The following is a 24,513-nucleotide window of genomic DNA, read 5'->3' on the forward strand; positions in this document are numbered from 1 at the left end:
CTTGCAAAGTGCAGATATACACACACGCTCGCGTCCGCACACGTATATATATATATATATATATATATATATATATATATATATATGTTAACGCGTGACTTTAAAATTATATGACGTTTTATGATATTAACATTCAATGATATCACTTATCGCGTTTATGATTTTAAAGGAAAATAATAATAGTAATAATAATAATAAGAAGAAGAAGAAGAAGAAAAAGAAGAATAAGAATGATAAAAAATAAAAAAGTAAAGTAAGATATCGTGACATATGTGGCCTCGAAATACAAAAGCATCGTATTACTACGCCCTACCGTTACACAGTTCTACCGATCGGTCTCTATTTTGTTACATGTCGTGACACATTCTATTACGAGCACTAAATAGTTATATACCTGACAAGCATATATATATATATATATATATATATATATATATCGAGAGAGAGAGAGAGAGAGAGAGAGAGATTTGAACGATAGGAAATAATATTTTTGGAAAGTCGAAATTATATACGTATGTATATATTCTGACTAGAAATAAAAAAAGAAGAAAACTAAATAAAAGGAAGAAAAAAAAAAAAGAGAAAAAATGAGAAAGAAAAAAAGAAGAAAAAAAGATGAAAGAAAGCTTCCCGTTCGGATAGACCCCTATTTCGAATTATGGTGTCCCATATGTCTTTCGGTAGGACTCCCTTGGTGAGACGTGAAACCTTTCGGATTTCATGCCCTTCTTAAAATAAGGGCCGAAGGGCTTTTAACCGTCCAACATCATCTCGACTCTTTCTATATTCTGCGTGTGGTAATTTACGAGCACACTATATATATATATACACACACACACACATTTATATATATATATATATATTTCCCCCATACCATTGCCAACAATTTAACGCGCAGCATATGTATAACATATATGTATCCCTTTTCTTTTCTTTTTATTTATTTTTTATAAATCATTTTTTTCCTTTTCTCGAGAAAAACGAAAATCGAAAATTTCCATCTTTTTCTTTTTTTCTTTTTCTCCTTCCACCTTCCTTTACACTTTCCACCAATTCTTTTTCTATTCTTTTTTTCTTTTTTTTTGTACAGAAGATACCTAGTCGAGTATCTGCATAAAACCTATTTACGTAAGTATAAAGTTACGTACAGGCACATAGGAAGACGCATAAACATTTTCTTTCTTTCTCTCTCTCACACACACACACACACACACACACAAATTATATATCTACGTGCGTAGAGATATGTAGGTATAAAGTCGGAATATCTGCACGATGCTTCGGCAGATGAACTTTCTGAGATAGAGGATGCGAGGGCGTGTATTCGCGGCAGGGGGGACGACGCGGAGCCATGTTTTACTGGCAATCAGAAATAGAAACGTTTATTCGAGTCGCATATATTTTTTCGACCGAAGTAACAGCGCAAACGATATTTCGTCGAGAGTTTCGAAATTCATGATTTTTTCTTGAAAATTGCGGATCGAGAAAGAGAGAGAGAGAGAGAGAGAGAGAGAGAGAGAAAGAAACGAAATAAAAGGTAACACTGACTTTGTCGAAATGCAAGATAAATTTGGATATTTACTATCTCTCTTTCTCTCTGTTTCAGTATATCTTAGTATATTTCCTTCTCTTTTTTTCTTTTTCCATCGAATTAGAAAGTTAAATATAAATACGAGATTGCCTTCCACAGTTTCTAAGTGATTTTAAATAATCGACTACTTTTTCTTTCTGAGATTCTTTACTGTAATTTTACAATCTACAAAATAAATATTAGCTCATAAAGTCTCTGAAAAACAGTAAGTGACTTAATATATATATATATATATATATATATATATATATATATACGACCTAAAAACTTTTGACCTGACCTGTATCAAATAGATAATTATCTAGAAAAAGGTAACAACTTACAAATATATAATACAGATACAAAGGAAAAATATTGACGAAATAATAAAGTAGCTCCACAATGAAGAAAGAGAGAAGTAAAAATAAACAAACAAAAAAAAAAACAGTGTTACTCTCTCCCTCTTTTTCTCTCTGTCTTTTGTACAAGGACGAGTATGAGATCGCGATCGTTGGCCTCTTGTGTATTTTTCTGTCTCCTTTAGAAGGACATGCCGGATATCTAAAAAATACATACATACGTACGTACGTACGTCCATACATACACGCATACACACATACATACATGTATACGTACATACATAGCTCCTACTGGAAAGAAGACACGTTTGCTTTCACGATGAGTCGTCGAGTTTTTCGAAAAAAGATCTATCTATGCCTGGCAAAGAGATGACGTTCAAGTAATTAAAAATTACGAATCAGCGTCTTATAAAGAGATAACAAATTTATTTCAGAATGATATTAATAAATAATTATTTGATACTTATATTTGTATGGTTATAGAAAAATTCATTTCTTCTTTTTTTCATATTGTGTATATAGTTTTCCTTTTCCCTCTTTTTTATATTCAACAAACGTAATTAACAACAATAACGAATATAAATATATTTTTTTTTCAAGTTATAGAATTCGTAAATAAACGATATGTATACATATAAAAAGTAGATTACAATACCGAATTCCATTGTAAATAAAAAATGGCGAAATAATCAATAAAACTATTATGAATAAACTTTATACACAGATCTCTGTTTATATATGTATATACTATGTATATACTATGTACATATATTTATATAAGTATATATATTTATCGAAACTCGTGTGGATTTAGTCGCATCGTTAAATATATCGAACGATCGGGTTTTACGAGGTCTGGTTTCCAGATATATACAACATACATATATATATAAACGTATGTATATATACATACATACATATATATATGGATCCACAGTATACACACGCACAAAGAGACTAGATTAGAACAGAAAACACGCACATCGTACAAGCATATACATTAGAATACACATCTACTCTACTACGATGTATTCTAAAGTCACATTTTCATTGTCGCGACGGGGAGAAACGACGATGACGATGACGACGATTACTTCGGGGATGTACCGAAGTTGACCGATCAAAGCCGAACTGTGGTATGGGAATTGTTGTGGTTTGGTATCCCGAAGCGTGCACGCGTCCACGAGATGATCCGAAAGAAGACTTCGGTTACGGTGATATGGGTAGGGGAAGAGAGTAAGAAAGAGAAAGATAGAGAGACACAGAGAGAGAGAGAGAGAGAGAGAGAGAGAAAAGAGCACGTTTGCCTCTCTCGGAAAAGAGCACGGCAAGCTCTTGGAAACGGAGATGGCTGGAGGATTCCTTTCACCCTTCTCTTAAAATGCGTGTAGTAAGCGAGAAAGAGAAAGAGAATGTTCGGAAAGGAGAGATGCGAAGAAAACGAAGAAATCGACGAGTATGTGTATATGTACGTTTGTAAGAGAAAGAGGGAAGAAAGAGAGAGAGAGAGAGAGAGAGAGAGAGAGAATAGAGAGATAGGAAGAGAGAGAGAGAGAGAGAGTGAGTGAAAGAGAAATATATAAATATATGTATATAAAGCTCGATTCATATTCGTACGATAAATAAATAGGTGGCACGCGCAACCATTTTATAATAATTCGATCCATTACATTCCGTCCATCGTTCACTTTTCGTCATTTATTAAACAGTAGTATCAGAATGAAATTAGAAATTGGCACGTGTCCAACTATTCAGCGTATATTATATATCGAGTATTCGTTAAAAGAAATTTTCAAACCACGGGTTTTCGTATTTATCATACTTCTATTATCATTCCGCTGTACTATCGAAGAAATTCATTAATAATGATTTTTAATGATCCAATTAATGCTCTCGATGTCTCGAGTGTAACGAAAAAAGAAAGAAAAAGAAAGATATAAAAATATATAGAAATGGAAGAAGAAAAGGAAAGAAAAGAAAAGCATTAATTAAAAAGAGAAAGATAAAGATAAGGAAAATATAAAATAAAATAAAATGAAATAAAATAAAATGAAATAAAATGAAATAAAATGAAAGTCGAAGAAGGGAGAATCATTGTGATCATAGAGATAGAAAGATTAGAGAGTTAGATAAGGGATTCGTTGTGAGGGATGCTTAAGGTCCGTGGTACGACGTACATACATACACAGTAGTGCCAAAGTGGCACGAGTTCCGTTCGTGTGGATGCCGCACTCCGTGAAGCGAGCTACGGGTCAAGCTGGTCGGTCATCGACCCCCGTAAAACCCTTAAGGGCTACAAACCACCATGATATTCTTCTCTTTCTTTTTCTATCCCTCTCGAAAACAGGTTAAACTCTCTACGCCCACGTAAGTTTCTCGTGGAACGAAGCAACCGTAACAACGACGACGACGACGACGACGACGACGACGACGACGACGACGACGACGACGACGTCGACGTCGTCGTCGATGTCGACGAAATGAGGCCGAGAGAGAGAGAGAGATACATAGACGACAAAGAGAGAAAGAGAGATTACGCGGACTGTTACTTTCTGGCAAGGAAATGCTAGCGTTAACGACACTCAACGTATGTACGCGTTGCAAACGTAGCCAAGGTCACGATGTTCCGATTTAGGTTTCGTGACAACGAGGCTTCTCTCTATCTCTTTCTCCTCCACCCTACTTTTCTCTCTTTCCATCTTGTAAAAGTAGAAAAAGAAGAAGAAAAAGTGATTTTCCTTGTTTTACGAACGAGTAAGCACGGAAAAAGTGCAACGAGCGTTATTCCTATAATACTAATACGATCTATTTAACGTGCATACATGTAATATCATTTATATAACCAAGAATTTCGTAGAAAAGGATAAAGCGTAATGCGATATGACCGACGGTCGATAAAATATCACTTTTCTATGGTCGATTCGTATTCGCAATCGTACTCGTATTCGTATTCGTATTCGTATTCGGTCGTACGATGACGTTCTTTTTTCTTCTTCTTTTTCGAATTTCTCATTATCACTATTACTATATTTTATTTTTAATTATATTACTATCGATAGATGCTCGATAGTTTTGAAAATAGTTTGGAGTATTTATTTATTTTATTCTTTTTTTTTTTCTTTTCTTTTTTTAATCGGAACGAAAGAATTCGATTGAGACTATTATTCGGACGACGGATTCGAAAGCAAATTTCTCGAATGAATTATTCCGCGCTAGTTTTTAATGGCGCATACAAGAGAGAGAGAGAGAGAGAGAGAGAGAGAGAGAGAGAGAGAGAGAGAGAAAGAGAGAGAGAGAGAGAGAGACGGCCACATGCTTGCACGCGCCCCTCGACGCGACACCGTTACCGCCATTCCATTGCCACTTGGAAACGGCCCCGTAAGTCGGCTTCTCCTCTCTTTTAGAGACTTTTAGGTCAATACGCTATTTGGTTTTTGTTATTTCGTCGGTGGCATTTTTAAACGTAGCCTTTTTCTAAACCTAACCAAGAATTTTACGTGTTACCTTTTAATGGAAATACTTTTTAAACGCAGTCTCCTAATCGTCGAATAAGTCGATTTTTAATTATATGATACCATGTACGCGTCGATTTCCTTTTAATTGCGAACTAAATGCTAAGGTATACACACACAGGCACACGCACATACAGCGAAAGATTCTAAGTAGGCCAACAAAGTTCTTAGACTATCTGTAAAAATCAATTACTCTTTTTTCCAGACTTTTTAGGCTTATAATCAAATAGGTTTTGTCGTTTCGCAAGTTACTATTTTAGTTTTATAATCTCAGAAAATAAAAATAAAATAATGTATATATATATATTTATTTATTTATTTATTTATTTATAGAATAAATTTTTGATTTTTTTCCTGTCAAGTATTCCGTTCGTACGAAAATTCGTCGAAAAGTTCCTTTCAGAGGTTAGAACGGTACCATGCGAAGAATTCTTGTAAACGCGCAGAATCTACTTCGCACTCTAATTTTAGACTCGATTCGTAACCATGCACGAACGTTTCGATGTACCGTACACCTTCTGCTAACTCTACGAGCGTGCACGCGTAATGTCGGCATCTTCTTTCTTTCTTTTTTTTTGAAAGGTCGACATATTCGCAAGGTTTCTAAAATAAAGAAAAAAAAAAAAAAAAACGTAATTCAAAATAGAACGACCTTTAGATTTCGTTAAATGTCGTAATAATATAATTCGATATAACATTTTAATAATTATCTGATTAATACAAAACTTGAAAAGATTTTCTAAGAAATGAAAAAAAATAAAATAAAATAAAATAAAACTCAATCGAAAAAAAATATTTTCATGTAACGAGAATAACAGAAAAATATTATTTTATATGATAATTTATTTATTATTAGATGATAATTTTTTCAACAAAATTTCTTTGTTCTTTATTCCTTTTTTTCTCTCTCTTTTTTTCTTTTTTTCTCAAGATGAAAGATTGAAGAGAGAAACGAGGAAGCCAAATTGGATTATACGGGAAAAGATTTTAGGATAAGAACGCACGCACGACAACTTATATCAGTACAGAACGAGTCTGGAAGAATAATTTTACTGTGCACCGTGGCTTTTATAAAACCGGCACATGGCGTTGAAGATGACGACGGCAAGGATGGCGACGGAAAGTCCGGTAGGGACGGTGGAGGCGTTTAGGCATTTCCTTATTTAGAATGCTACGAGAGTAACTGTACTTGCTTGATCTTTGTTCGAAAAAAAAGAAAGAAGAAAAAGAAAATAAAAAAAAAAACGAACAGAAAACGTGACAAAATAATTAAAAATATTGCCCAATTATTCTATAAAAGCGTTGATAATATTGGTATTTGCAGTTAAAAATACTGATAAAATTATCAACAAAAAATATAAGTAAAATCATTTTTTTTCTAGTCGAAATTCTCAATAAAACATAGATACTGGTAAAATAAGTACTATTAACGAAGATTATTCAAAGTACCAGTAAAAAAAAAAAAAGAAAGAAAAAAGAAAGAAATACATTGTCCATGTTGCGTCGAGTCCATAAATTTCGAAATTTTCAAAAATTCTAACAAAATTTTAATAAAAATAGTAATAAAAATTTCTTATATATCGTTTATTTGGCTATAAAATACTAAAAATATCGACAACCCGATATCTCGCTCACGTCTCGAAATATTTTTCTTTTTCTTTCTCTTCGCCCACTCTAATCTTCTCTATCGCAGATGAAAAAAAAAAAAAAAGAAAAGAAAAAAAGAAGAATAAAAACAGACAAATCCTAGAAACCGAAATATTTGTCGAATAAAACTATTTGGGTGACTCGTGAATTACAATGCCGTGCGTGCTAAAATCGTCGTCGTACCACGAAATTCGGAACAAAGATACGACTGGTGCGTTACTTTATTCGAAAAAGAGAAACGAACTTCTCTCTTAACTGGCATGTTCCAACTGTTATTGCAAACAGAACGTTTAACGTTTGCGTGCGACAGTGTTACTACTATAACTACCACTATTAGGGCTCCTCGTAGCACCTTCGAAATTTTCGAATGCTTGCTTGAATCATCAAGTGAAAATAGCAAACGTTTGCTGATTACGACTGGTCGTTCTCTCGTTATACCGTCATATTTATCTGGGAACATCGTTCAAGAGAACGAGACATTTTAGCTTTTGTAATTGCTAAACTCGACGTTTGTTTATGACCTCGCATACAAAGCCAATTTTCCTCTCAGTTTTATATTATACTTTGAAAATTCCAACGTTCGTGAGTTTGTTTCATTAGATTAGAAATTAAGTGAATTGTTGACATACGATTTACTTCTATCTTATATAATTTCAAACTTGATTAAACTTCGTCTAGCGATTTAATAAAAATTCATTTATTCTTGTCCCCAAATAATCCCCCCATTCCACGACCAAAAAAATATTTTCTGGAATTTTAATGATCAAAAAAAAAAAAAAGAAAAAAAGAAAGAAGAAAAAGAAATTCATAATCGATAAAACAATCCTGGTTTTACGTAACATACGTATCGAGAATAATTTTGATAGAGCATAGTTAAAATAAATAGGGTAGAGAGTATATAAAAGTGGATGCAAGAGAAAGAGAGACACATAGATACCGAGAGAGAAAGAGAGAGAAAGATAACAAGGTCAGGGCACATTCGTGTCGGCACTTTTGATGATTTTGATGACAACGACGACTAGTCGACACCAGGTTGCCGACCGCGATTCTTCCGGGCGTGATCGCGTTCTCGTGTCCATGCACCGTATAAGACTCATTCGATGCACATGCACGTACAACAAGGAACACTAACGAATACCATTAACGACGATGAGCCAACAATTATAGTTGCAGAAGTGGCAGCAATCGTCAGACGCGTGTGCCAATATCGGTCTTGATCTGCTTCGGTAATATAACACTTTGTATTTCTTAAACACTACATCGATAGAAATATAACAGACAATAAATATTTAATACTTTCTGTCTAACAATTTTATATTTATCTTACGAACGAGAAAAAGTGAAACCTATAATAAAAAATTATTGTTATTATTATTATTATTATTATTATTATTATTATTATTATTATTATTATTATTATTGTTATTATATATAGGAAATTTTTAAAACATTGTAATAATAATTTTATAAATTAATCTTTAAATATTTTTTTTAAGTAATTAGATTCGTAATACAGTCGAAATATTTTAATATTAATTATAATTTTTATATTAATTATTAAATATTATTAAAGGTCATCGATTTTATATACAAAAAAAAAAAAAAGAAAAGAAATCGGATAACGTTAGATCATGTACATCATGATTTCAAAGAGACGTCATCGAGTAATGTCTTTTCGTGTGGAACGTTACATTTCCGGTGACGAAAGAAAGCCATTAGTAACGATTAGTAGGGATCCGTTTAAAAAACTTTTTTCGTTGTTATTCGCATTTATTATCGGTTGGTTAGAAAAAAAAAAAGAAGAAAGTGTTTAACGCAAACTTCCTTCTTGTCGTTTACAAATGTTTGAAAATGTGTTGGAATTACTTCATTCGAACCTTTTTTTCTGAACCCGTTATTATTTTTGTTATTTGACTGCATTCGTATAATTAAATAAACAAATAATTAATTTATATAATTAAAAAAAAAGAAACAAAAATTATAACATACAAATTTAACTTAATCCTTGAGATTCCTTTCACGATTTTGCCCCATTCTTTAATTTACTGTTATATTTTTAATAAGACAATTTTTTTTTTCCTTATCAAAATCGTATTTATTTAAAAAAAAATTACGAATGAAATCGAATAATGCAAATAGTATAATAAATAAATAAGTATAAACGAAAAGTAGAAATAAAAAGAACCTCTCTCTCTCCTACTCCGCCACTCCTCGACCGGAAGAAATTCCTTTCTTTAAAAAAAAGAAAAACACGGACACGTTGCAGAACGAACGAACGAACGAACGAACGAACGAAGGAGCGAACGAGCGACATACGTATGTATGTTTCTTATCTTACAATATGAACCTCTCACCTCTCCTTACCGCTATTCTCTTACATGTTAAAGATTCTAATTTAAAGGACGATAAGTTAAGAGATTTTCGATCGTATGTCAAAGTTTCAATTATCTCTGAGTAGAACTACAAGCAATGATGTCATTCCATTTTTATTCTTGACATAATCGAATATAAAATGATTTTGACAGAAATGAAATTCTATTTCGATAGACGTATGAACGGACATATGTCTATCTATATATATACATGTATACATATACACACATATACGTATAAGTAATGTGTAAGTATGTATGTAAACTTAATACTTACTACAAAACGTTGTCTGTTATCGACTACAATATTTCAGTCGATTAGCCGACTACAAAAAGAAAAAAGAAACAAAAACAAAAAAAAGAGGAAAAAGAAAAAAAAGAACAGAAACTGGAGTCTATAGATTCTAGTACAAGTTCTATAATACCAGTCAATCCGGTTGATCATAATTGCCAATCGGTATTTATTGTGTTTGGTATATCTATTATCGATTATATCGAATGGAGACAGAAATACCTTTAACGAAAAGAATTAAAAAGAAAAAGAAAAAGAAAATAAAAAAAAACACAAATAAATATATATGTACATATATAGATACAAATAAAAAAAAATGGTCGATAGGGAAATGTCGGATTGGAGAAAGTTAGAATTCGCGAGAGGTATGGATAACGTCGAGACGATGATCGATACAGCAACACGACTGCAAAGATTGAAACATTGAGAAAAAAAAAGAGATATAGAGAGTAAGAAAGAAAAAATTAGATAGAAAATAATCTCGCTTCCTATTTTTTTTTTTTTTTTTTTTTTTTTTTAATTATTCTATAGAATTCTTCCGAAACACGTTAACCTCCCCTCTTTTTCTGCGAACGAAAGAACGAGCAAACGTACGAATGAACGAGCATGCCTACGATCGAAGTGGTTCGAAAGTGGCGCGTCGAGCGGTGCCGTGGGAGGTGGGGAGGGGATGGAACCTGTCGAAGCAAGATGGCCGCGCACTGGGCCCGCGTCGCCTTCGCCGCGTGGAAAACTTGCAGCTCTCTCTCTCTCTCTCTCTCTCTCTCTCTCTCTCTCTCTCTCTCTCTCTCTCACACACACACACACTCTCTTTCTCTTTCACTAAAATGTAAATGCATAAACGAATGCTTGGTCGATTTCTTAGCCTCTCTCTCTCCCCCTCTCTCTCTATCGATATTCGAAAGAATTACTACGAACGATTCGAGATTCAAATTTTTAATCTTAAAACTGAAATATTCCTTTAGAAATGATATATATTTAGAAATAATGTATTATCTTAATACTGCCTAAGTATATGGAATACATTACGTGTATTAATTTTTAATAATAAAATTATAGTATATATATATATATGGTCATACATAATGTTGATGCATACATGTATATATACATATGTATGACACATATGTTGATGATATACATATATATGACACATACGATTAAACTGGGAATGCGTGGGATAGGATAAAAGGCCTCGGAAATATGCAAACTACGATCGATAGTATCGATCCTTTCCTTTCGTAGTCATCGACTAATGTAGAATTTGCGTCAGTTAAATGCGTTAAACGTTAACAGAGTATATATTAGAATTGCATTGGAAACAAGGCCCGAAGGAAAAAAAATTCTCTATTTGTCGATACCTTGGGTCGATGATCACTCCCGTCGTAGTAGTCGATTATCATCGTCGTCATCTTCGCGTCGCATCTTGTATATTTTCTTGGACCCCCCACCCACCTTTCTCTCTCTCTTTCTTTCTCTATCTCTCTCTCTCTCTCTCTCTCTTTCTCTGAAGTTGGCTGGTGGGTACATAACCTCTACTCGAGCGAGCAAACGGCCGAAGCCGAAGAAGCCGAGCTTCACCGTTCGAGGAAAGGAATGCGACCGCCTTGCTTCACGGTGGAAGCGTGCAGAGCCGCTAGCCAGCGCACTTGGAGTGAGAGAGGAAAAGAGGGAGAAGAGGGAGAAGGGAGAAGGGAGGAGGGGGCGAAGAACGAACGAAGGAACGAAGGAACGAACGAAGGAACGAACGAACGAAGGGGAAGGAGAAAAGCCGACGTCGAGGACCGAGGAATCAGTGATGGCTTCGAACCTGAAATCGATCTACTACTTCTTGGTTATATACCAACTTTACGAAAAGACATAATCGAATCTTCTATCCTTCTTTTCTAACAATGTCTAATTAAACTATGTATGTAATTCTTTGTATATTTGTATGTACATAGTTCCCATTCTATGTAAATGATCTTTGCAAAAGTAAAGACACGTTAACTGGTGAAACAAAAAGTTTATACGTTCTTGTTTGATGATTTTACCACACATACACACACACATGTATGTATATATGTATCTTCCCGTCTAATCGATTATTTTCTCAATGTAAACAAGTTGAAATAAGAAGCATGATTGATGATCGGTGACGAATGAGAACACGCATTAGGATAAATACCAATTATATTTGTTTAATTTGTTACTTAAAAAGACACGATGCAAGCCTGTATAACGTTACTATTATCATTATTATTACTATTATTGTTATTGTTGTTGTTATTATTATTATCATTATTATTACCTTTAACGATCAATGCGTTAAGTAAAAGATTGAGGTCAAGCGTAAGAACGAACCTATGAAAAGAAAAAAAAAAAAAAGAGAGAAACGAAAAAATCAATTTATTTTCAAAAATTTGCAAACTTATAGTCACGTCTCAACCTATCGCTAAAAAATATTTGATATTACTTCATTCTCAAAAAAAAAAAAAAAATAATAATAATAATAATAATAATAAACAAAAACTGCAATAAATTAAATCGATCTAATAAATACAAATAGATATTAAAAAAAAAATACATTTTTTCCTCTCCCATGTATAAAAACCCTTGATCGAATTGACGCTATTGCTAGTGTTGCTGTGACTGACTATTATCGGTATGCTTGGCTAAGTCGTTCAATACGATCGTTTAGGGTTAAAAGCAAACGATCTTAGGCATCGTCGATTGACCCACTGGCAAACTGGACCCCAACAAAGTGTGTCCAAGTTTTCGCTAGACAGTGTCGAAAGGACGCGCTTGACGACGAGTCTATTCGCGCTACTAGGTCACCGAGAAAACTTGCCACGATGCGTTAGAAATAGATACCTTCCTTGGACGCGTTCGCGGCACGTTCCGAGCCATCGTATGTAGGTACACACCACTAACATCATCACACAAAATAATACCTACGTACTTGCTCATGTACGTTGGTGTATATGTTGGAGAGTATGATGCTGATGGGCGATCGGGAATAAGAGGAAAAGAAGAAGAAAAAAGAAGAAAAAGAAAAAGAAGAGGATGAGGATGAGGATGAGGACGAGGAGGTTAGTACGTGTGCGTTCGTGTCCTTCCACATACTGATGTTGAGATGTAGCTTCTGCTGCTTCTGCCATACGCGTAAAAAAACCCTACGAATTCCAGAGCTCATCGCAGTGATGCTCATTGGAATCATCGACACAGTCATCTTTCGCAAATCATACGCTAATCATCGCTTAACGTCGTTCGCCTATGTTATTATAATACACGATGTGTAATAACGTTTAACGATATCGTATTCGATGATAATCTAATTTAAAATCGTCATTAAATTATTATATATTCAACATTACAAATTCCAGAGAATTTATATTTTTCAAAATTGAGAGTGAGCATTGGTATCATTCAATGCGATAAATAATACACGGCTCGTGCAATTTCTTTCTTTTTTTTTTTTTTTTTTTTTTTTAAATTTAATAATTACGTAAGTTGCACGTGGTGCATGTAAAAACAGAGTATAATCGTTACCGGTCAACAATGTGTTTAATATCGGTGAATTAAAAGTACATTGAAAAAGAAAAAAAAAAATGGTAACACAGATATCTAATTTCATTAGTTATTTTTGTTCTAATTATTCTTTCTTTCTTTTTTATTTACTTTTTAAATAAATAATTCACTCGAATCAATACCGTTGCGCTTTCAAATCGTTTTCAATTTCACAATTGTGAAAAAGTCGAAGCTGAGAAAAGGGAAAAAATCAATGTATAAAAGTCAATAAAAAAAATAAATAAATAAATAAATTTAACAAAAAAGTAAAAAAGAAAGAAAGAAAAAATAAGATTAGTAAGATAATTGATTTGTATAATCGATATTTTTCTTATGATTGATTCATTCTTGTTTTTTATTTTTTTATTTTATTTTATTTTATTTATTTATTCTTTTTTTTTAAGAATATACGTATAATCCAATAACCTAATTGATAGATAACATCACTTGTTACCAAGTAGAAGAACGTATGTATATATATATATATATATATGCATGTACGTATATAAGATACTATTATAATACATACTTGCTAATGCAAAGCACGTAAACTTCCTACATTTTTTTTCTCATAATTTGCCAAGTACCGTTAAGTTTAACGCCGAGTGAACATAGTTTGCTAAGAAGCTAAGTATTCTCATCGACTATATTTCGTGGACCTTCGTTAAGATACCTTTAAACTTTGAGCGAAGAAGAAATCTTTTCAATTACAAAAAAAAAAAAAAAAGTAAATAGTAGATACGACGATATTAAATGATAGTAGGAAAGAAATAAAATAAAATAAAATAAAATAAAATAAAATAAAAAAATAAAATAAAATAAATAACATTGTAGTATAGATAAAATAAAAAAGGAAAGCATATAAAAAAAAGAATGTCCGTGTGCGAGTATAGAGTGTAAAAGAGTGCGAGTATAGAGTATGTGTGTAAAAGAGAGATAGAGAAAGAGATTCTTTCGAAGAACTGTCAAGCTCAAAGCAATCCGATTTAACTTCTTCGAAGGAACTTTTCTACCGTGCTGCGACGAAGAATTATACTCGATTATGGTAGTCCCGATATTCCGTAAAGGTAAAGTACACCATTTTGAAGCGAATGACATAATCGGCCGGCAAGAGTACCGTCCACGCGAGTATTTGCGCTCCTATTACGGCGAACTTCAAGTTGGTCTCTCTCTCTCTCTCTCTCTCTCTCTCTCTCTCTCTCTCTCTCTCTCTTTCTCTTACTCTCTCGACACAGATTCAACGATAAGTCACGGAATCGATTACCCTCCACGAAATTCCGTGCAACAGGTGCGAAAACGTCGTTCTTTGACTTGCCCGTGAGAACGTATCGTTTAAACAGAAGTCTCTCTTCGAGAGATATTCTCTTACTTCTTCTTTTAAATACCACGAAAAAAAATAAAAATGTATATATATATATGTATAAAAAAAAAAAATGAAAAGAAACTTAACCTCTTTCACAACGTGTACCCATACTTAAATACATACTCACTCCGATCGAAATTTCCTGTTTGTTTGTTTGTTTGTTTGCTTGTTTGTTCATTCTTCAATTAGATTACAAAGTAGCTATTGTGAAAGTAGATACATTTTAAAAATAAACTTTCGTCTAGATTGTTCCTTAGTTTTATGACAAGTAAGAAACGATATAATTGTTTTATGACAAGATCTAACGATATAATGTATCGTAATACGATGCGACGTTCATTGACATTTATGGCGACGTTCTTCTTATATACGGAAGAGAGAGAGAGAGAAATAGCAGCATAGATTGAAATATATAGGTATATATATATAGTGTGTGTGTGTGTGAGAGAGAGAGAGAGCAAATCTACAATGTGCCAACACAAATGCAATCCTATCGCAATGACCGTGTTAAATTACCGAATAGTAAACGAATGATCGTTAATTTTATGTTTCAAGATCTACATACGTAGATTCCTATATTTTTCATCCGACATTTTTCCTTTTATTTCTTTTTATATATATGTATGATGTATGTATGTAATGTGTACGATGATATATCCAATATATGTATGAATATGTATGTATAATACGTAGAAATAAAAATTTTGGAGGTTAGTTTTCTTGAATTACAATTGAGAAGCGATTCGAAATTGATCACGTAATTTCACTTCGAGTTCGATGGCAAGAAAAGTTCAATGCATTCGCACGCACAATATATTCGAACGTATGTACATACATACGAATAATATATAATTACACGCATGTATGTTTTTCTTTCTTAGAAGTTTAATTTCACGATTCTCGTCAGACTTTATTCCTCGAAATTACGTCAACTTCGTGATATCATTTGCGTGGTAAGGACAGGCAATAGAAAGAGAGAAAGAGAGAGAAAGAGAGAGAAAGAGAGAGAGAGAGAGAGAGAAGAACAGAAAGAGAAAGAGAAACAGAAAGAGAAAGAGAAACAGAAAGAATAAACCGCAGCACACGCGGTAAGAAAAAAATTAAAACGATAAAATACTCTCTCTCTCTCTCTCTCTTCTCTCTCTCTCTCTTTCTCCTTTTTCTTCGAGTGACAATAATGTCGCGCTCCTGCAACGAAAATCCGACGAATACGAGTAAATCTCTTTATTTTTGGAATAAAATACGAAGGAGATTTCTCTCGTCGACCGAATTTAAACGAATGAAAAAAATAATAATATACTGTGTGTATGCGATGCGTGTGTGTATATACATACATACAGCACATGTTTTGTTTCCTATCATTCTGTTTTACACCGAAGTCGAATAATAATGTACACTTCTCTCAATAATTGTTATTTTCCATTAAAATGCGTTCTCTGTCTCTCTCACTGTCTCTGTCTCTCTCTCTCTCTCTCTGTTTCTTAGATCGCAATCATACGAAATTATAATATTCGTCAGACTCTTCGACGACGAGAGGATGTTAACGAGGAATAATAGTTTTAAAAAGAGAACTTAATGAGATACCCACGTGGCGTGGAACGTATAACGAAGAAAGAAAATAACACATACTGAAAGAAAGAAAGAAAGAAAGAAAGCAAAGAAAGGGAGTGAGAAGAGAAAGAAAGAACATAGGAAAAGTTGAGAATTTGGTTGGATTGAGATACGACAGAGATCGATCGATCGATCGATTCGGCATTCTTCGTCGTGTGAGATCGGTGATAATCGGTAATAAAATGGGTGTTAATCGGACGGATTCGTAGGAGATCGCGAGAGAAAGGAACATGGAAGAAATAGATAGATAAATAAACAGATACAAAAGATCGAAAAAGAGACAAAGATATACGTATATATGACAATAATAATAATAATAATAATAATAATAATAACAACAACAATAATAATAATAATATTGTTTTGTGCTTACCTTCGTCCAGCAGTCGTTCTACGTGTATGAAGACATTTGGGAAAGCAGCTAGCTGCTTTCTGTCCTTTAGTAATTGTGACAGGTAGTCCGCTATACTCTGCGTCGTCGTGTTAGTATTATCACACATCGCAGTTACTTGATTACTTCAATGGCGGGCGCACGAGAGACAGAAGAAAACGATAGAGACCGACGGCGGAAGAGTGAACGAGCTAGCTAGCTAGCTAGCTAGCGAGCGAGCGAACGAACGAACGAACGAACGAACGAACGAGCGAGTAAGCGAGCGACGAACGAACGAACGAACGAGCGAGCGAGCGAACGAACGAACGAACGAACGAACGAGCGAGCGAGCGAACGAACGAACGAACGAGCGAACGAGCGAGCGAGCGAGCGAGCGAACGAGTACTGAGTGCGTGTGTGTGTGCTGGGCTTACGAGAGAGTGAGAGGGAGAGAGAGAAAGAGACAGAGTCAGAAAGAGAGAGAGAAAGAGAGAATGAGTGTAGGAACGAAAGAGAGCGCGCGCGCGCGCGCGTACGCCGTAGGGAAACGCGCGCGATCGAGAGAAAGACAGAGACGGAGAATGATGGCGAACGCGACTCGAAAAAAGAACGTTGGTCTCCTCCGCGAACTACTCTCGACTCCCTCTTCTTCCACTACTATACTGCTACTACTTCTTCTTCTTCTTCTTCTTCTTTCGTTCTCCTTTGGCAACACCTTCTTCTTCTTCTTCTTCTTCTTCTTCTTCTTCTTCTTCTTCTTCTTCTTCTTCTTCGTTCACCTTCTCCTACTACTTTCGTATTCCGCACGTTTCACGTCACTCGGTCGTCGCGTCACCGTGCCTAAAGTTCTTCCTTTTCTTTTTCTTTTTCTTTTTCTTTCTGTTTCTTCTCCGAACGATCCCGTTTCTCGTTCACGTCGTTGATCTTCGATCCTCCTTCTTTCGTCGGCGACTTCTTATTACAACTTTTTTCACCGATAGTCGCCACGATGCTGTTACGTTTTTAGAAACGGCAAGAGAACGACGACGACGACGACAACGACGATAATGACGATGACAACGATGATGACGACGACGACGACGGCGACGACGACGACGACGACGGCGACGACGACGACAATAACGACGACGACGACGACGACGACGACGGCGACGACGACGAAGGCGACAGCAACAACAGGAGCAGTGCGTACATCGTGCGCGTGCGGGTGGTAAACGAAGAGTGAAAAAAAGAGAAAGAGAGAAAGACAAAGAGAGAGAGAGAGAGAGAGAGAGAGAGAGAGAGAGAGAGAGAGACAGGGATAGATTGACAGAAACGAAGAAAGGAAAAGGGAGAGGGCGAGGCGGTCGGTGAAAGAGAAAGAGAAAGAGAAAAAGAAAGAGTAAGAGGAAAGAAAGAAAGAAAGAAAGAAAAGAGAGAGAGAGAGAGAGAGAGCGTGCGTATGCGTGGACGAGAGAATGAGAGAGGAAGGACCGCGGGGGTCGGGGGGTTGTTGTCCTACGAAAGAATTTCAAAAAGAGAGAGAGAGAACTCGCGATGCTCTTATATATCTCTTCTCTCTCTTGTTTCCTCGCTCTCGATATTACTAATCTTTATAATATATATATATATGTATATATTATATATAATAATATATATATATATTCGCGGATGTCGTCGCGTAATATCATCGATGAATAAGTACACACGCTACGAGACGCTCGACTCTACTGCACCGGCCGTGCGTGCGTCGTTCTAACCCAGGCTTGTTTCCCCCTCCTCCCACCCATCCGCCGCCCGACTCACCCACTCCACGAGCAGCCCATCCAAATTCTCCGTCGTTAAGCGCATGCGCGAGCATTCGTTCGCCGTTCGCCGCCCACTACCATATACGGCCTCTCCTCTCTGCGTGCGCGCGTGCCTCTTCCCTTCGACAGAGAGAGAGAGATACGCATGGCGGTTGGATAACTCAGGAACGGAATAAGTATTCGTCGTCGCCCCGCGATTTCTGCTTCCTACGAATTATTATAATAATAATAATAATAATAATAATTATTATTATTATTATTATCATTATTTTATTATTATTATTATTATTATTATTATTATTATTATCATTATTTTTTTAATTATTATTATTATTATTATTATTATTATTATTATTATTATTATTATTATTATTATTATTATTATTATTATTCTCTTTTTGGCTTTGTTCATCTCAATGTATTTTTTTTCTTCCTTCTTCCTCTATTACTTGTGGGTTTTTACAAATGTTTTTCTTTTTCTTTTTCTTTTTTAATTCAATTCGTCAGATTTTTTCATCATTCTTAGAAACGAAGTTTAATGTTACGAAGGAAAACGAAATTTTAGATTCGTATTCGTAATTGGTTGCTTTAAGGTGGCACTCGCATCGTTTCGATATAAACATTGTTGATCGTAAGTTACGAACGAAACGTATTCGTTCGACTTTTCAGCGAGACGTCACAACGCCATGTTTGTCGTTTAACGCGCGAAAATCAAATTTTGCTAGTATGATTAATTTGCGATCGATCGAGTCTCGTTTTTTCTGTTTGTCTTTTTTCTTTCTCGGAGATATCAAACTTTGGGAAAGATAAAAAAAGACTCGCGTCGCACGATGTTTGTTATATTTGCTTTGTGATACGTCTAGAAGTAAATTAATTTGAATGTTCTTTTTGAAAGAACTCGATTCCTAACGAACGTACAAAGAAAAAGCATTTGAGTGTAATAACCCATACGTATTCATTTTAATACCGATGCTTACGAATTGATGCATGCAAGTGTTAAGTGTTCGGTGTAACAACATATATCCTTGACGCCTATGTTTTATGATCCATAACATATCGTTACACTTAACATAGCTAGGATAAGTGGGTCATGTCTGCTTCCTTCGAGAGAAGAGACATACAGACTGTAAATCTTAAGAACGAGCGTGGGAAATATAATATATTGGTATGTAAGTGTCGAACTTTGGTCGTTTTCGGTATCTCCTTCATCAAAAATTTTATCTTCGAAGTTGATGAATGATTCAAAAAAGAAAAAAAAAGCGAAGAAAAGAAAAAAGAAGGAAAACGAAAAAAATGAAAAATAAAAGGGAAAAAAAAAGAAAAAAAAAAGAAAAAAAAAATAATTTCTCGTCTAACGACTTAAGGCTCGCTTAGAAACTCGTTATACAAAAGGGACTATTGTAAAGTAATGTTACAAAGGTAGTTAGTAGTTAATAGTCGATTCGTAGATCGAGCCACACTAAAGACACGTCGGTTCGAAAAGAAATAGATATTTACCGAAGTGTTTCAAAAACATTCACTTAATTACCGTACGTCTTTCATTTTCTTACGACCATAATCGTTTGGTATGCAAAGAAACGTAAAACCTAATTACGGACTCTCGTGAATCGTACAAAAGAGTTTTCCTAAGATAATATCTATTGCAATCTTTCTATCGTTGTGATTGTAACATCACTTACGAATCATTATAATTTAGAAAAAAAAAGAAAAGAAAAAGGAAAGAAGGACATTCTCAGACTAATTTACTCCATTAGCTGGAGGGATCAATGATCTTTAATTTCTTTGTATAAAAGAAAAAAAGCGAAAGAAAAAAGAGAAATTATAAACGCAACAAAAAGAAATAAGGATTGAACGAAGACAGACGGACAGAGATGTTGAATATTTTCTCATAGAACGTAACGGCCCCTCCCTATCTCGAAACGATACATTGCATCAACGCATCGACGTCGTACAATCTCAGAACAGTATATACATATGTGTATGTATATGTATACATGTATATACATATATATATGCCTCCGAATGCATAATTAATAATTCTACCTACTTGCTTTCAATCTACCTTCATGTGTCGCATCTAAAGCAGATAATATTGAACCTCCGCATCTCTCGAGAGCAAACGGATAACAACGATACGATGAATATTGACTTTTTCTTTTCATTTTGTCACGTATGCATGTATATATGTATGTATGTATATGTATGTAAATACGTATACTTGCATGCTTGATATATTCTTCGTATCACTCGTTGTAATGAACAGTAATTAGTTATATTCATCGCTGTCAATAATCACGTAGTAGCCTTATCGATATCAATCAATGTAAGTACGTGCCTTTTAATAAATGCATCGAGTAACATTTATTATTCATAATTAATGATTTATATATTACGGTAGTCCAAAAATTTCTAAAAGTGATATTAAAAATCGATTACTCTTCTCTTCCTTGACTTTTTAAATTAATCTCTTTCTTTTACTTTTTCTTTTTCAGAATATAAAACTACCTGGATGATTTTTGAAAAAATTAATCACTCTATCGATTCAAAATGTAAGATTACGAAGTTTCAAAACTTTGATATTATAAATCTGAGAAATAACGTTGTGTCGGTGTTTTTTATTTTTTTCTTTTTTTTTTAAATAAAATTTATTAGAAGACAACGAAAGTTTTCTTAACGCAATTCTAGTAGCAAGGAGTGTTGAGAGAGAACGACAGGAAAAAGTATTCCATAATCGGAAAGTTTACTGTTAGATCGATTGACGCAGGGTACTTGGATTGTATCTTTAAAAGGAATGGAAATCCTACTGATCGTCGATCTTCGAAAGTACGCGTGGGTGCATTTTGGTGTCGGTCTTTGGCTTGATCTTAAAGAAAAAATTTATATATCTGTGTATAACCAAACGTAGCGGTATTATCGGGAAGGACTTTCACGAGGACACTTGAAACTTTCCTCGAGTGAAAACCATTCTCTCTCGTCGAGAGATATGTATTTCGTATTCGCTAGTTGTATATTACTCTTTTATTCGAATCTTTTTTCCCTTCCTCGTTATCGATCAAAATTATTGAAAATAAATTCTTATACTCTTTTTTCAAAATTTAGAAAAAAAAAAAAAGAAAAAGAAAAGAAAAACAAATTTTCGAAACGTTCCAAGTAATAGAATTCATACAGATTTAACATTTACTCCTTGTAAATTGTAATTACTTGTTAATCCAAATCGAGTAAATAAGTTACTCGTTGTAAATTGTAATTTGTCGTTAATCTAAATCGAGCAAATAAGTTACTCGTTGTAAATTGTAATTCGTCGTTGATCTAAATCGAGTAAATAAGTTACTCGTTGTAAATTGTAATTCGTCATTAATCCAAATCGAATATATAAGTAACTCGTTGTAAATTTTAATTCGTCGTTAATAATAAGTCGAATAAGTTAAGTTAATTGTTCTAAGTATAAATGTAAATCATGGTTACATTTAATAAAATATATAAATAAATAATTTCATGAATAATTCACGAAACACTGTTTTATTATATCGATTTCTTAATATCGATTCATTGTCTCATTCCTTCTCTTCCCTCTCTCTCTCTCTCTCTCACTCTTGTATTCATATCAATGTTCCCTCTTACCGATGTCATTCAAACCTTCCTCCCCTCCTAATTATTCTCTTTAGCCTTCCCTTTCTCCATCTCTACTACACTCTCTTTCATCTCTACTCTTCTTTTTTCTAATCAACTCGATTATTACGAAAATGTTCTAAGTCAAAAACATGAAGTAATTGAGCCGATCGTTTAACTTCTAATTATCTAATTATTCTCAATAAAGAATTATATATGAGTTTGGAAATAATCATTAACTTCATTTTTTCGAGTCAGTTCATTCTTACTTTTTTTACTTAAACTTCTTTTTTAAGATCGATGAAAAGAGTACGATTGGAATACGATCGAGAATCGACGCTGGATCGATTTCGTCATTCAACTTCAAATTATCTAATTATTTCCAGTAGAGAACGAACGTATGAATTAGTTAAATGTGACATTCGAAAATGATCGGTTTTTTTTTCGGTTTTTGATCCATTTTCTTTTTTTTTTTCCTTTTCTTAAGATCGATGAAACAACAAATCCGATATGAAAAAGATCGAAAATGTTATGCTGGGCCGATTCCATCGTTTAACTTTAAATTATTTAATTATTTTCAATGAAGAATTATTACCAGAGTTAGACGTGACGCTTGTAAATAATTTATTAGCTTCTTTTTTTTTTTTGTTTATTTATTTCTTTCTTTTTTCTTAAGATCGATGAAACGAATCCGATTTGAAAACATCGAGAATCGATGCTGGACCGATTCCGGAGGCTGTGCTGTCGCCTTACCATTCTCCCACGGGCGTTACCTTCTATGCCGTGTATCCAGCGCCTACACAAGTATATTGGTTAATGTAAAGTAACGTTGACGTCACATATCCATACATGGCCCCATCGCGGGATCACGTGGGTGTCCTGCGTTATAAATTATTTCTCTTTCTGTTTTCTTTTTACTTTTATTATTATTTATTTTTTCTTTTTTTATTATTCGTCTTCTTTCTTCTTCTCGATGTCTCTTCACTCTTTCTCTCTCCCTCCCTTTTTCTTTTCAGATCAAAAGACACATTCTATTTTATATAATAACTTCGAGGAATAGACCTTCTTTCCAATTTTGTCTTCGACCGATCGACCCACGTAAACTCGAGATTCATTTGCAAAATAAAAAAAAAAAAAGAAAGAAAAAAACGTCAATCTCCTATTCTTGTTCCTCGATGTCGTTCGATGGATTTAATTTATTTAATTAAAACTAATTAGAATGACGCGTCGATCGTTCGAGGAGAATAGAAACACTTTGACCTTGAATCGTTAATGAATTATTTTACAGTTTTTTCGAGAATGACTTTTTTTTTCTTTCTTTTTTATTGAAAACATTATTGCAGTTCTAATACGGATTTCCTTTTTTGATGTTACGAGATTGGAACTACGTAACGCAATGGTACATTTGCGAAATTGGAAAAAAAAAGATACAGACATGTCGATCTTTCATTTTTGTTCTTCGTTATCGATCGATGGGACTAACTTATTCAATTAAACTTAATTGGGATGACGTGTTGATCGAGGAGAAGAGAAACATTTTGACCTTCAATTTAGAATGAATTATATTACAAATTTTCTTTGTGAATGACCACTTCTTCTTTTCAATAAATAAAAAAAGAAAAAAAGAAGAAGTTATTGCATTTCTAATACGTTTGATTATTTCCTTTTTCTTTTAGTGTTATTAGAATAAAACTTAGTAAGGCAATACGATAAAAAATTTTTTTACTTTCCGTAAGAAATAATCTTACTGTTCGACAAAATCGGCGGACATATGAAAACAGGCAAAAGAAAAAAAAAAAAAAAAAAAAAAAAATATTTTGTGCGTTGTCTTTGCTAATAAATTTTAAATAAATAAATTTGTCTCTTACCATTTGTTCTTCTCGATCTTGCATGATGAACACTCCATTAATGGATCCTTAATTTATCCTGAAGAACTACAACTACCATTTCCTTTTTAAGGGTTAAAGAATGTTTTCATTTGTGTTCGTCTCTAATAGAACAGCAAACTTCACTTTCACCGATTAAGGCAAAGAGCGATATATTTTATTAAATTAATATTAGATATTTTCAATTTGATTCATTAAAATATCGAATAATGAATCTTACAATTTATTTGTTCGTTTAATACGTAACAAAGAGTAAACGTATATATATATATATATATATATATATATATTTTTTTTTAATAAAAAAATAGTACATATATATTACAACGTGACTTAAATAAACAACTAATGCTGATCACTTGTCACTAAAACTTAAATACTAAGACAATATGAAAAATTCGCGACCTTTAACTTTCACTTTAAGAGAATGTAATATAATTTATACATTAAAACAGAAAAATATCCTGAATTTCTCACATTGCCCTAATATAACGGTATCAACAAATAATCAACAAAAAGCTGACTTTACGATGAACTTACGATGAAGATTATACAGATTTGTGTTGGATGATAAAAGAAAGAAAAA

General features: G+C 33.7%; 1 protein-coding gene across 8 annotated transcripts in view; it reads right to left on the reverse strand.

Moving 5' to 3' along the window:
* The window catches only part of LOC122628488 (protein held out wings), a 57,591-nt gene extending 40,640 nt beyond the window's left edge, over nucleotides 1–16,951 (reverse strand). For 3 of the 8 annotated variants that reach the window (XM_043810850.1, XM_043810846.1, XM_043810854.1), the window contains exon 1: nucleotides 16,649–16,950. In XM_043810850.1, coding sequence (XP_043666785.1) covers nucleotides 16,649–16,775 — 127 coding nt within the window. In that variant the 5' untranslated portion in view covers nucleotides 16,776–16,950. Of the gene's footprint in view, nucleotides 1–16,648 lie in introns of all 8 variants that reach the window. The other 5 variants (XM_043810851.1, XM_043810848.1, XM_043810847.1 and 2 more) reach the window with 2 other exon arrangements.
* Nucleotides 16,952–24,513: the final 7,562 nt, after the last annotated feature.

The sequence above is a fragment of the Vespula pensylvanica genome, chromosome 4 (assembly GCF_014466175.1).
Source record: "Vespula pensylvanica isolate Volc-1 chromosome 4, ASM1446617v1, whole genome shotgun sequence".
Classification (NCBI taxonomy): Eukaryota; Metazoa; Arthropoda; class Insecta; order Hymenoptera; family Vespidae; genus Vespula; species Vespula pensylvanica.